The 14905-nt window shown below is 39.3% G+C and overlaps 1 protein-coding gene across 1 annotated transcript; it reads left to right on the forward strand.

Moving 5' to 3' along the window:
• Positions 1 to 1015: 1015 nt before the first annotated feature.
• Positions 1016 to 13559, forward strand: LOC121959668 (prostaglandin G/H synthase 1-like). Its single transcript, XM_042509114.2, has 11 exons — positions 1016 to 1264; positions 1343 to 1426; positions 4752 to 4868; positions 5940 to 6080; positions 6190 to 6333; positions 7084 to 7265; positions 7567 to 7650; positions 7938 to 8184; positions 10432 to 10718; positions 12356 to 12503; positions 12804 to 13559. The coding sequence occupies exons 1-11, from the start codon at positions 1258 to 1260 to the stop codon at positions 13163 to 13165; spliced, it is 1803 nt and encodes a 600-aa protein (XP_042365048.2). The 5' UTR covers positions 1016 to 1257; the 3' UTR covers positions 13166 to 13559.
• The last annotated feature ends 1346 nt before the right edge of the window (positions 13560 to 14905 follow it).

Below are 14905 nucleotides of genomic sequence, written 5' to 3' on the forward strand. Positions count from 1 at the left end.
CTTTGAATTATTTTGTTTATAGTCAGTGTTTGTGTGCTGTATTAAAGATTGCTCAACAAAATTTGCCTGCCAAACTGCCTTTTCGATTATATCAACTGAACGGTGGAATGCTCTCCGTACACATATTAGAGTGTATTAGTTTCACTCAGTTTAAAACTAATGGAAAAAATGCCTGACAATCTGTCATGTTGTAAGTAAAGTCTGATAATCTTCTTTCAAGAGCTTGCTTAACTTGGCAAGAAATGTCCCACAAATTGCAAGACATTAGTAAGAAAGCGAAAATTAATTTCCTAAAAATTAGTTTAAAAAAAGAAGGGAGGATTACTAGAAAATTATCCAAAAAATAGAAAAATGTCAAAAAATATATATTTATAACAATTCTATATTTAAAATTATGCAACAGAAAGATATAGATTTAAAAAAATATATATAATTTTTTTTCATTCTCAGCACTTTTTGGGTCATTTTTTAGGTTTGTGACTTTTTATTATAATATTCAGTAATGTTTTTGTAACTTTTTCTTTTTTTTTTTCAAATGATTTGCTCATTTCTGGGCCTTGTCTTGTTAAGCTGCTAGTTGCCCTCTCCCCAAGTATTTGAAAGACATCAAGCCAAATTGCGCAGGTTTCAAGGAGTCACCAAATTAAAGTGCAAACAGAGCCCCCCTACTATCTAAATAAATAAATAAATAGTCTGTTTGCCTTTGCATGATCAGGCCACACAGTCATCCTTCTCAGTCCTCCTTTGTCCCCTTTCCTTCCTTTTAAAGGTGGAGTTGGACAGTTTCATGTCTCCAGGGACAAAGGGATAGTATTTTGTACACTGGCTGTGAACCAAAAGCAACAGGAAAATATCGTATGCTTTAATCCTATCCCATAATATGATTCCACCCACCATGCATTTCTAATCCAAACTATTAGTCAAGTGGAATAAACATGGAAAATCACGCAGTTGCAGTGGCGCTTTCCGCACCAGCAGGGGCCGATAAAGAAGTCGTAAACCCGCTCTCTGAAGTCTCCGTCCCACTTTCCCTTTTTGTCCGTGTGACGGCAGGTAGAGGCGCAGTGCGGCGGGGCTGCAGCACTCACACGCCGGACTCAACCTGTTGGACTGCTGCTCCAAGACTCCCTCTGCACGTCCACAAACAACTGGCCCTCCTCCTCACAACTCTCTCAACCACCTGGATGTGTTTGCGCACTCTTCTTTTTACAGTTTTTATGAGTTGGAATGAAATTCTCCTGAACTGAGGCTGCTGTAATGAGATGTAAGTATGAGTGGCTGCTGCTTGTTTGGCTGCTTTACCTTCCTGTAAACTCAATTTGACTCCAAACTGCTTTTCCAGCCTCTGTCCTAGGATCAGTTTGCGCTCTGCTCTTGCTGTTGCGGGAGCCTGCATGCCGCGGTGATGAGGTTACCTCCAGCACAGGTAAGTGAGAGGTCAGCGGGTTTGGACAGCCCCTCCTGCCAGCAGCACTGAGATATATGTTAGTCTGAGTGTCAAATGTTTTAATAGCTGCCACCGGTCGGATACGGGAAGTATATGTTCAATAGGGTGTGAAGCAGTGTGCACGCCCGAGAGTGTTTTTCTGAGGTTTTACCGGGTCTTCCAGTGAACCCCGGGTTAACCTGCCTAGACGCTGCGGTAACCCTGATAACAAAGAAAGACAGGTCCGGGCTCGCCTGCTCCTGGTACAGTAACATGATTCATCAGCCCGGAAAAAAGCAATCAAATAAGAGGAATTGTAAAAAAAAAAAAAAAAAAAGGCCCTTTTTCTTCTCGAGTTAATATAAATGTGTTTAAGGTAGGATTTTGAGGTCTATTTATTGATTTTTCCAATGCAGATTAAAGGGGTGGTTGAATGAGGTACTTAGGCAATACCGATACCGATATGTATATATATTTGGAACTGATATGCATTAACATTAAAATTGAAAATCTTTCTGTCAAAATGTTGAATTTGGAATATAACAAACTCCAACAAAAAACTTTGTTCAAATGTCTTAAGCAAATGCTTAATCAAAACTGAAACGTTGAACATCATATACAGCAAGTTCCCAGCAACTTTTTTTTAAAAAATAAAACTTAAATAAAACTTAAACTTAAAAAATGAATAATAAATAATGCACCCTGAGGTTTTACAAAGTAAAAGTTCCTCCAATGTTGAGACTTTCTTTGCACTTTTTGATTCATTTTTCTTGGCAATCATTAGAATAAAACACTGATACACAACGCCAAATATTGGCTCTGATAATAGGCCCAGCCAATAGTCAGTCGACCCCTAGTTAGTGTATTACATTCAGTAGATTTTTTTACAACACATCCCAAGTTTGGAGAAGCAGGCTGGCACAGAAGTGAAGCATTGCACTGCTGTGGTGGGGTCCGCCACAAAATGTTTTTTAGCTGCCTAAAAAAATCTGTATCAGTGTAAGTGCTATATTAGGAGTTTTTTCACTGCTTTACCTTTCGAAGAGGAAACAGCCTCAGTATACCATACTCTCTCTTCAAAGCCTCCAGACTTCGCTGAGAAATTTGTTTTAAAGTCATTTTTGCTCGCTAAACACGGGAGCTGCTTCGGTTAGTTAGTTAGTTAGTTAGTTAGTTAGTTAGTTTGTGTTAATGTGTGACTTTGGTGAATCTGAGTTAACACTTTTAATGCCAAAGTCACACAGTTACACAAAGGAAATAGCTGATAGATAAGCAGCTCCAGTTTTCAGCAATATGAAATCACTGTTTTTCTTAACGGACAGTGATATAACGGCTTAATTTTTCTGTTATAAATCACTGTTTAAAGGCAAGGAAAAGTAGTGAAAATGCTCTCAGTATAGCAAACACTGAATCTGATATTGATTCCCTTTTGGTGGGACATTTTTTGGTGGCTGACCCCTCCACCGCAGTACATTGCTTAGCTTTTGTGTCGGACTCCAGTGTGCTTCTCCAAACTAGGAGTGCCCCGACTGCCATCTACTGCATGTAAAACACTATCTATAGATAAATTCCTCATGCATAATTCCACTTCAAAAGCTCCAAACAAACTTGTTTTCTGAACATCTGTTTATTTATTCATCAAAAGGAGTATCCGATCTTTTAGTTCCCTAAAAGACAGAATTTTAGGACAGAGCGCTGACAGATCAGTGACACTCGGTGGATGTATTTCTCCCCAGACAGACTTTTCCTGCCTAACCTGTTGGCATGTGGCCAAACATGTAGCCCCCACAGGTCAGACAGGAACCTGTCCACAATATACCACCCTGCTCTTATCAGCTCTCAACAAAAAGTTTCACCTTTTTTTTTTTTTTTAAATATGCTGCCAAGTCATACAATCTCTGAATGAAATGCTGTGTCATAACTGCAGTCAAGGCCCACACAGTAAGACTTGCACTTGAGGGTGTTGAGATGAGTTGAGTCATAGGAGACAAAAACCTTCTGTGTGTGAACTGTTCGCTGAGTGATTCACTTAAATTTATGGTGCAATGAATTGAATTTCTCCGTGACGTGAGATTTGACCTCACTGTAATCCCTGAAATCAGATCAGGCACATGTAGTTTACATAGCAGTAGGATGAGGTGGCTGATATGTTGGGTGTGCTGCGAGGAGAAAAGGATGGGGGCTGCGTGGGCAGGGAGAGGCATGTTATTACATGTGCGGGGAAGTGTATATACTGTCAGAGAGGCTTGGCCTTTACCTGGGTGTTTTGTAATTCACTGCATGCTTCACATATCATGCTTATCTGTGCTGCTATAATATTATGAACTCGTAGTAATTCATGCATAAATCTCAGGACTAAAGAATGTGTGATGCAAACAGCCTTATCTGCCATCACGCTGTAATTCAAGAGATTCAATGTTGATGTGAAAACTAGCATGTGTGCATGTTTCATGTTGTCAATGCCTCTTTTTGACCCCCCCCCCCCACCCTTTGTTTCTTTACGGACAAAAGCAGTTTCATGGAGCTGACTTGGGAGTCATTTTTCATCCTTGTTTCATCTGTGTAGTTTTAAATATGGGCTTTAGATCAATCTTAAAGGGACGGTTTACCCCAAAATCAAAAACACATATTTTCTTCTTACTTTTAGAGCTCTTTTAACAATTTAGATTTTTTTTTGGTGTTTTAGCAGTGTTGGAAATACAGTAGAGTATGCACTCGGCCTGCGGTGCTCAAAGCGCCTAAAAACAATACACACTCACAACGAGGACTGTGGATTATCTTGAGAAAACGGGCAATGATTTCTGAAAAAAAGACTTTGCACCACAAGCCGAGTACCATTTAGTTCCTTTATATTGGAACGATGGAAGACATCTCTTCAGCCAAAATCTCCAACACTCGGCAACTCACACCAAAACAATCTAGATCCATAAAAAGCACTACAGGTTAGAGCAAAAATAGTCATTTTGATTTTCACAGTAAGGTGTCCCATTAAGAGTAGCTGAAATAGGCTAATTTGCTATCTGGCTGAGAGTTGGATAAGAAAACTGATATCATTGTAATATGTGCCTCTTAAAAATATGATATGATATATCAGCTGGTTAGCTTAAAGCCTGAAAACAGGATAAAAGCTGTTTTGTTCCCTGGACTCTATCTCAGCCAGACACAATGGTGATCCAATCTCTGCTAAGACAGATGTTTTTGGGTTGGAACTAAATCACTGTGCAGGAAGTAACAATGTTAAGTCAATATTTGATTTCACGTTGTCAAAGTGTCATATATAAGTTAATGTAAGCATTACTCATGTAGTTCTCCTTGTTTTCCACAGTGAACCCATGCTGTTATTTACCCTGTCAGCACCGAGGTGTGTGTGTGACGTATGGCGAGAACAAGTACGAGTGTGACTGCACTCGGACCGGCTACAGCGGAGAAAACTGCACCGTCCGTGAGTCCAGTTATCCTCATGAGATCAGTTCTCATATCCTCCCTGATTATTGCTCGTTTTAAGAATGTCAAATATTCCATCACTCCATTGTACACAAGACAAAAAGGATTAGATGCTGAGCTCATGAAAAGGCTATTTCATTTTGTTGTTGTTAAGTCAGGAAATAGTGCAACACAACTCCTGGCTCACAGAGTCGAGACTTCTTGTCTAGACCCAAATATTTGGAAAAATCGGAGGAACAGAAGCAAATGCCAGAGAGAGCAGCTGTGTCAAAGCTGCTTCTGCTGATCTCTGCTGAACCACAAACTAGCTCTGCCGCTCTGCTTCTCGTTAACAAGGAAAGCTCACACACCGCGGCACTTAATCGGATGTGAAGTTTTTAGCTGACAGTTATGCAGTTACATCACGCTCATCGGGCGAAACACCAATTAGCTTTTGCTTTGATTATGCAGAGGGGAAAAAGGAAGGAGAGAGTGGGAGGAAAGTGATGGAAAGACAAGCAAAGGCAAACAATAAAGACCAACAGGAAAGAGCGAAATTGGATCGAGTGAAAGCATTTACATAAAATAAGACTTTGTTTTTTTATTTATGGCAGAAAAGCCACACATGAAGGAGTGAGTACTGCATATTTGCCAGGTGGTCTTAAACCCGACCCCCAACTGAAAGCTAATTGTGTCAAACACAAATAAATTGTGGAATTCAACATATGAGGACAAAAGTGAAAAATAAATGTGTTAAAACTAGATATGGACAGAGGAGCCCAACAATATAGTAAAAAATCAGGAGCTTTTAAGAGCCTTTATCATGTAAGTTGATACTGTGCTTTGGCATTAAAACCTGTAGCCAAATAATTGTTTTACTTCACTGAGTTAATCGTTAAGCAATACATGTGGGTGGCTATTCAGAGGTCTGGAACGAGGCTTTAACACTCAGGTCAAAATTGCTTAGTATCCTTGTGGACTGTGACATAATGACTTTGTTATTCATGTGCGAATTTCCAGTCGGAGTTCCCAGCTGCCCGTCTTCCAGTAAGAACAAGATTGTTTTTGTTCATGTTTCCTCCCACCATAGCCGAGTTTTGGACCAGAGTGCGGCAGTTCTTGAAGCCTGGCCCAGATGTGGTGCATTACATTCTCACCCACTTTCGCTTGCTGTGGGACATCATCAACTACACCTTCCTACGGGACGTCCTCATGCGGCTGGTTCTAACAGGTCCAGAGGCAGCTGTTCATTTATTTAAAAAAAAAAAACAGTTAATAGCTGTCACATATTCAGTGTATCTGAAATCTATATTTTCTTATTCGTTTGTTTTTATGAACAGTGAGGTCCAACTTAATACCCAGTCCGCCGACCTACAACTCAAAATATGGCTACCTCAGCTGGGAGTCCTACTATAATCTGAGCTACTACACTCGGATTCTCCCTCCTGTGCCAGAGGACTGCCCTACACCAATGGGGGTCAAAGGTCAGTGACTCATCATTTTATTTGGATATCAATAAAAGTTTCAATATCTGTCGGTATTGTTGTGGTAATTTGATAACTGTACGAAGGGGGTGCCAATTTTTAACTTTGTACTGCATGGATGGTGTTTAAACAAAGTTTTATGTTGGAGTTTGTTATATTTCAAATTCTAAATTTCAACAGAAATATTTACATTTTTATTGTAAATCCATATTGGTTCCAGATATTGGTTACTGGTATTCACCCTGAAAAACCAATATCTAAGATCAAAGATCAAATGATCTTTTGTTTTGGAAAAAAAAAAGAAATATCTTTAAAAATAATAAGAAGTAAGATATGTGTAGACAGTAGTGAAATGAAACGTGCAATACTAACATCTAAATTGTAGAATTATAAAGTAGCACAAAACAGAAATACTCTAGAAGTCACTTTAAATTATTATGAAGTAGCCCAATTTCCATCACTAAGTGGCTTTGATATCATATTTTATTATGAGGCACAAAAGTGTGACGGAATCAATAATATAATGCAGAACATGTAATCTGCTCAGTACTGTTTCAGCTGATGTTAAATAGTTCACTGCAGCCACACGTGTGCAGATTCCTGACCTTGGACGGTTCAGAAGTGCAGTGTGATGTGTTAACCGTATCAGTGCTGCGTTCGCAGACGCACTGTTTTGGTATTTTGACTAGAGGCGGGGTGTATCTGTGTTTTACCCTGTGCTGTGTTTGACGCCATGGTGTTTCTGTTCAGGCATGGCTGGGCTGCCTGACCCTGAGCTGCTGGTTGAGAGGCTGCTGAAGAGGAGGACGTTCAGGCCCGACCCTCAGGGCTCCAACCTCATGTTTGCCTTCTTCGCGCAGCACTTCACACACCAATTCTTTAAGACCTACAACCGCATGGGTGTGGGCTTCACTAAGGCTTTAGCACACGGGGTTAGTCCATTTAATAATGATAGACTTTATTTGAATAGCACTTCTTTTTGCTTTTCTTTCCTGAGCAGGTTTTTAGGGTTTTGGATGCTTTGGGGGGAATTTATATTTTTTACGTGAGGCGAAAAGGACAGAGATGTGGTGATTATCGCAGTAGAAAAAGCTTCAAACAATTTGGCTGCAATGACATTTTGTCTTTGCAGCTTAACCACTTTGCATTCATGCTTTGAATAAATGAATACCTTTATTTATTTCCTCTTATTCTCTCATTTTTATTTTTTGTCTCATCCTTTGACACATGCAGGTGGATGCCGGGCACATTTATGGAGACAACCTGGAACGTCAGCTCCAGCTCAGGCTTCACAAAGATGGAAAACTCAAGTATCAGGTGAAAGAACCAAAACTGGGAATAGAGGAAATATTGTGCGCGGCATGTAGATCAAGACTGGATTATTTACTTTCTATTTCCAAGTGTGAGTGCAAGTGTGATAACGTGTAAATTTTCAGGCAAATCTGTCACTCACTAAGAGCGCTCTTGATATTCTATCCTCTCACTTAATCTGCTATAGGGCTTTTAAACACAACATGTCGCTGCAGGAATGTGGCATATACCTGACTGTCAGATGGAGTTGGGTTGTGATTTATGTATTCATAGAGTATTGTTTTTCCCATTAGATAGTTGACGGCGACATGTACCCTCCCTCTGTAGTGGATGCACCCGTTAGGATGAGCTACCCCCCTGGGATCCCTCCCGAGGGTCAGATGGCCATTGGTCAGGAAGTGTTTGGACTCCTTCCTGGTTTGGGGATGTACGCCACGCTGTGGCTGAGGGAGCATAACCGCGTATGTGACATCCTGAAGGCAGAGCATCCCACCTGGGATGATGAGCAGCTTTTCCAGACCACACGCTTCATCATCATTGGTGAGCAGGACAGAATTTTAAACAATGGGTAGATGAGACCATTTTTTTGAAGCTATCACAAACAGCTGGTTAGCTGAACTTAGCACAAAGACTGGAAACAGCTAGCCCGGCTCCGTCCAAAGTTAAGAAAATCCATTTTCTGAAGACAATTTAACTCCAGAAAGTCACTCTACTCCGTCAAGAAAAAGTCCAGAATTTTACCTCTGTAAAACCGCAAAAACAAATTGAACAATTAAGATATAACATGTTCATGGTTGAGCTTTATAGGCAGATTTTTCTTACCTTTGGCCAGAAGAAGACGAGCTGTTTTCTAAATTTTTATGCTAAGCTAAAACTATAGTTTTTCGTTTAACTTGTCTCACATAAAAAAGTCTGGCTGAACTCATCATAGTTACACACTATAAGGGGAAAATAATGCTGTGGGTTGCTTGTATTTCTTTAAACCAATCACATTAGTCTTGGGCGGCACAAGGCCAGGACGCAGCGACAGAGCCCTTGCAAAATAGTGTCAGAATAATTTGCAAAATAGTGTCAGAATAATTTGTTTTGGAGTGGAGACTAGGGGTGGGTGATATGGCTCTAAAAAAATATAACAATCTTTCTGGGTATTTTTTTGTGATAAAGATATTCTTGATGATATGGGGGGAAAAAAGAAAAAATTATATTATTCATTTCAAGAGCATACAGTTGTAACAAAATAACTTTATGTGGCAGCATAAATATAACTGTGAAGTTACTTTTACCATTTACTAATAACCAAACCAAAGTTATTTCTCAGTTCTTGAGTTTGTAACAACAGTGACTCAGAGTGAGATTCTTTATAAAATGTAACTGTACAAAATCCAAAAAAATCAACCACAAGTTACACATCCAAACAGTTGCTAAATACAAAAAAAGTACCCTTGAATCTGTAATAATATATATATAAAGTGTGGCACTCCACTGCTGACTGAGTTTACTAAAATATTGGATGCCAGGCTGAACCTTTCCACTGTGAAGCTGGTAGAAAGTTGCTTTAAGCATTAGTTGTTGTTGTCTTATGGTATGATGTTATATATTCAATACATTGCCATTATCCCAACATGAATTTTTCTTATCATATTAGAAAATTGTACCGGTACACTCATGAACATGAACACATCTCTACACATGAACGATATGGCACACCCCGAGTGGAGAGGGGAATGCTGGCATTAAAATGTCTAAATCCCTGCAAAAGAAAACCCCCCATAAAACATGACGTGTGAGCATGTAGATTGATCTGAGGTTGTTGTGTCACACATGGCGCTAAAATAAAGTGTGCAGATCAGTCTGGCTTTATGAGACCAGTTTAACGTAGCGGAGGGTATTAATATTCAATTTACGATAAAAAGTCTGCAGAATATACTATGCTCCCATAAATATTTAATTCAATTACCACCAAAGTGAGCTTTTGAGCTTCACACTCTTCCTCAGACAAAATTCAATGCAGAGACAAACCTTCAAGTACCTACTGGACCGGGTCACCTGACAGAGAACCTGACGTGTAACCTGGTCAGCTACCTGCATCATCTCTCGTCCAGCACAAACGTTTTCTAATGTAAATGTCTAATGAAATGAAAGTGATTCACACTGTGATTTTTTCCCATTTAATAATAATAATAATACATTTTATTTATGAAAAGCTATTAAAAGGAACTGAAAGATGCTGTACCGAAGTAAAAAGCAGTAAACAAAATTACATAAGCACACGCAGAATAAACAGTAAGCAAATCGATAATAAACACCTGAACAATCACACATTAAGAGCTTGTTTAAAAAGGTTTTTAGGAGGGAAAAAGACAGTGCCAGGGGATCCCGCAGACCCCACCAAATAGATCTGGATTAAACCCTGAATGATTTCAAATCCTAGAAATGCTCCTGCATATACCTAACCTGTGGCCCCTCCTGTCATTTTTTTACATCCTGTGAGCCAGACAAATATTTAACTTACAGGTTATGAGAATGGTATCAATCTACTCATCAAACTCTCATCAAGAAATTAAAAAACTTCTTACCCAAAATGTTGAACTTCTTTTAATGTATTTCCTTTAAAAAAAAAAAAAAGTTCTTTATTTTTTCTTGTGTGCCTCATGTTTAATGTCAATGAATTGTCCGTCACCATAGCCCCACTTAAACTCATGATCATTTTGTCAGAGTCAACTTAAACCTGTTCTGTCGTGACTCAGTATCATGTAGGTGATTTAATGTTCGTCTGTCTGCCCTCAGGTGAGACAATAAAAATAGTGATCGAGGAGTACGTGCAGCAGCTCAGCGGATACCTGCTGCAGCTCAAGTTTGATCCCACTCTGCTGTTTAACTCCAACTTCCAGTACGGGAACCGTATCGCTCTGGAGTTCAGCCAGCTCTACCACTGGCACCCCTTGATGCCCGACACCTTTGTTATAAACGGAGATGAACTGACGTACACGCAGTTCCTCTTCAACACGTCTGTTCTCACACATTACGGTATTGAGAAGCTTGTGGATGCTTTCTCTCGACAAGCTGCAGGACAGGTAAAAAAAATACAGACGATCTTACGTCATAGACATGCAGAGATCAATACTTTTTTTTCTTTTTAGTGAAGTTGTGTGGAAGTTTCCATAACTACAGCTAAGTCTTAATTAGTTATAATTATGGGTCATATAATTTACACTACTGTGGTTTTTGGCATTCATGCTTCCTGTTTTCCCGGCTTTGCTGGATTTGTATCCTGTAAGTGATTCAAAGTCAATCACTGAGGGTGATTTAGCTAAATTTTAGGTACAGTTGTTTGACTCACTGAGGTTGGTGGGAATTGCTATATTTGCACTTATGGGTTATCTTTGGCTGAACCCAAAGTAGAGCCTTTAAAAAGAGGGAGGACGTAGCTGCAAAGATGTGAACAGAAGTACATATTCCCTGACATATGATAAAAGTTATGTACTGGCTGGAAACAGAATTATGGTTTGTCCGTGCACTTGTAAAACATAATCAAAAGTTAAACAGCCTCCAGAAAAATCAAATTGCAGTTGCATAAGTGGCTTAGCATTTAATTTGTGTATGAAGCAGAATCCTATATATTAAGATTACTTCAGGTCATATTTGACAATGTTGCCAATTTTGTGCATGCTGCATCAATGAATAACAAATAAAATCTATAAAAAAAATTAGAACTATAAAAAACTGCAGATTAAAAGTGCATGTGTGAAAGGGGATTATGTCATTTTGACATATTTTTAAGCATGTTTCATTTTGAACATTGAAAGCTACAGTCGTAACTTTTATAGCAATAAAATTTCATCATATTTGCTGAAACTGTCATATTCTGTAAGAAGCAAATGGGATAGATAATCTAAAAATAATAATTTCCCTCCTTGTCTTCCTTCTGCCTCTAATAGCATTCACTTGAAAAGATGAAGCGCACCAGAAACGACCAATCAGTCAGAGCCCAGGAGTCTCTAATGCAGCTGTCAGTCATGTAAATGAATGATCGTGGACGCAGTCAAACTGCCGAACAAAATAAATCAAGAGTCAAGATTCTTTTACTGCATTTTCCATCTATCTCCTTAAATGTTTCCAGAGAGCTACTTTAGTGTACTGTTTATTTGTAAAAGGAGAAAGTTTGTTACCTGTCTGACATGTTGATTACAGTACACTGAAGTACCTAGTACTGCCCACCAGCTGGACCAACTTTCTCCTCTTACAGCTAAACAGTACACTAAAATATGTCCCTCAACACATTTCACGTGAGAAATAGGCAATGCAGTAACAGAATCTTGATTCTTGTTTAATCAGCGCTGCCTAGTTTGACAGTTTGACTGCAGTTCACAAACAGTGATTGACAGCTGCGTTAGAGACTCCTCTGCTCTGATTGGTTGTCTTCTGTCAGATGCATTAAGGCCATTAGAGGGCAATAGAGTATGCAGAGGAGTATGATGCTTTTCACAGTTTATGCTTCATTTAGCGCAGTGTAAATGAAGTGACAGTTTGAGTATGAAAGTATGAAAAGTAACCAACTACAGCTCTATATATTTTAATTATCATCTGCCATTTAAATTAGTATAAGAAAAAAAACCAGCTTCTCACAAACTTGAAAAATACCCTAATATTGTATTTTGAATACTGGCATTTTGTATTTTGAATACTTGATTGTCAAATTTTTGTCCAACAGATCGGTGGTGGCCACAACATCAACGCTGTTGTGACCAAAGTGGCTGTGGGGGCCATAAAGGAGTCCCGCCAACTCCGCATACAGCCCTTTAATGAGTACAGGAAGTATTTTAACCTCAAGCCGTACACATCCTTCAGACAATTCACTGGTGAGGAAAAAACACTTCTGTTCTGTTACAGACCACACTACACAAAGTGCAACCCTCAAAGCATGTTTTTTTCAATTTTTACAAGTCCATGAGAGCAGCTGAGCACACATTCCTGAAATAAATGCCATCCACTCCCTTTAAAGGCATTTCCTTAAAACCTATTCACCATTGCTATCACAATGTCTTTCACTGTTATCCTCTGAAGGGTGAATCCTTAGTGATGTGCCAGATTACTCTTTGATGTATTGTATTGTAGGAATTTTGGTTAATTGTGCAACACTCGTGGTTACCGTTTTGCAGATAACGAGGAGATAGCGCGCGAGCTTGAGGAACTCTATGGCGACATTGACGCTCTTGAATTTTATCCTGGTCTGCTGTTGGAGAAGACACGACAAGGGACCATATTTGGAGAGAGCATGGTGGAGATGGGCGCCCCCTTCTCCCTTAAAGGCCTTCTGGGAAACCCGATATGTTCTCCAGATTACTGGAAGCCCAGCACCTTTGGGGGCAAAGTTGGATTTGACATAGTGAACTCTGCCACTCTGAAGAAGCTGGTCTGTCTGAACACCAGGACGTGTCCTTATGTGGCGTTTAGAGTACCAACAGAGGAGCAGTCACACAGAGCGAAGGATGACAGTGAAGTAAGGACTGATGAGCTTTGACTCTTTGCAGACACCTGAGGGTTAGGATTTGAGAAGCCTATATGAAGGTTAAAGAGGCTGCTGCTAAGAAAACAAACACATGTTGAAGATGTCTGTGCGGAGAACATACAGTCACGGTTGTTTGAACAGCACTGAAGAATCATACAGGACTCAGGGCTCAATATGAAAACTCACCTCTTCCTTAACTTGCTCACTCTGTCTAACACACGAACAAACACATCCGTGAGGACATTAGTCTTTTTTTTTTTTCAATGCTTTGTGCCTGAGGACTGAAAAACCATCATGTTCCCACTGTCCAGTAAAAACCAAGTATGTACTGTCTGTAGGTTTATTTTGAAAAAAGAAAATTGCAACGCAATATAACCATTAATTGGAATAAAACAATAGACACAAAGTGGATTATTGTCCATTCATTCAAACTAGCAGTGATTTTTTTTATTTTTGTTTTAACTTTCCATTGTTCTGTACCTCTGCATTCCTACTCCCACCCTTCACCCACCGCTTCTTGTAAATCCTGTTACTTTTGGCTTGAAACTGAATACTGAAGGAAACATGAGAAAGGCTTTGCCCAATAACAGGTTGTACATAAAAAAAAGGCAGGGTGCACAGCAAGTTTAAAATCAGATAAAATCAAAGCAGAGTTACCTGTGTTTTAACCTTTAGGTAAATTAGTTGTGTAAGGGATCAACCAGAAAATACACACAAGTCCACAAGACACTTTTTGACAAGATTTGGTCTTACAAGTGTGTCAGATGATTTTTTAAATATGTAGATATTGGTATTAATAACAGGCAGAGTGAACCTATAATTGTATTAATGATATCATGGTGCCCCTTGTGGAAAATACATACTGTAGTGTAATTATGAAGTTGCAGTGTTCCCCTTGGCAATTAGGAGCCTGCCAGCAGTGGGTGTAGTAGTAATACTAGAAATACTATAATACACAGTTTCAGTACTACTGTGTCATATGCCAAACTCATATTGCCCTCTAGTTGTGAAGATGGGAACTGCATATATGCATATTTTTCCACTTTGTTGTGAACAAATTAATTTACTGAAATACAGATGCATAGACAATAAAAATAAAACACAAAATAAGAAGACTGAAAACTAAAAAAACCAAGACAAAACAACAATTTTATCATGTTTGGTTCTGTGCATCATGATACACACACAATACACACTGCTGAAGTGGTCCAGACTGCACCAGATGGATTTTGATGACAGTTTTAAACAGCTGTCAAGGCGGACACTGGCAGAAATCAATGGCATCAATACAATTATCAGCAGTAGTGCTGTAAAGATCCTCTGACTTCTGTCAGGACTCTGGCTCTGAGGAGGTGCTGCTGTCGTGGTGCCAAGGTTTAGCACTGCCACAGGGTTGCCGGCCAGGTTTTAAAGCCCTAAAACAGTGAAGAGGGAGAGTGTGAAGGTTAAATATAGTCATTGTACTGGCAGAAAAATTGTTTGTTTAGCCTATTACTTTAACATGAGCTGCAATAAATAAAAGGCATAAAGAACAGAGGTAAATATAGGGGAGAGTGGGGTCTGTTGGGACACTTTTGTATCGTCATGAAATTACCTGCCATTACTCTCAGACTACTTTAACTGTAATAAAAATAGATCCCTTAATGGTTTCTACAAACACCTTATCACTTCTTTAGAGCCTGACTCATGTGAAAGGATTGTTAAAAACTTCAAAGAGTGTATTTTTTCTAAAATTCCAATTCCCTGAGATGG

Source organism: Plectropomus leopardus, chromosome 20 (genome assembly GCF_026936395.1).
Source record: "Plectropomus leopardus strain MGB_pleo_1.0 chromosome 20, ASM2693639v1, whole genome shotgun sequence".
NCBI lineage: Eukaryota > Metazoa > Chordata > Actinopteri > Perciformes > Serranidae > Plectropomus > Plectropomus leopardus.

Excerpts from the sequence above, each read along its gene's own strand:
- LOC121959668 (XM_042509114.2), top strand. Across the intron at positions 6,334-7,083 it reads TACACCAATGGGGGTCAAAG|GCATGGCTGGGCTGCCTGAC; the intron begins GTCAGTGACTCA and ends GTTTCTGTTCAG. Across the intron at positions 10,719-12,355 it reads CTCGACAAGCTGCAGGACAG|ATCGGTGGTGGCCACAACAT; the intron begins GTAAAAAAAATA and ends TTTGTCCAACAG.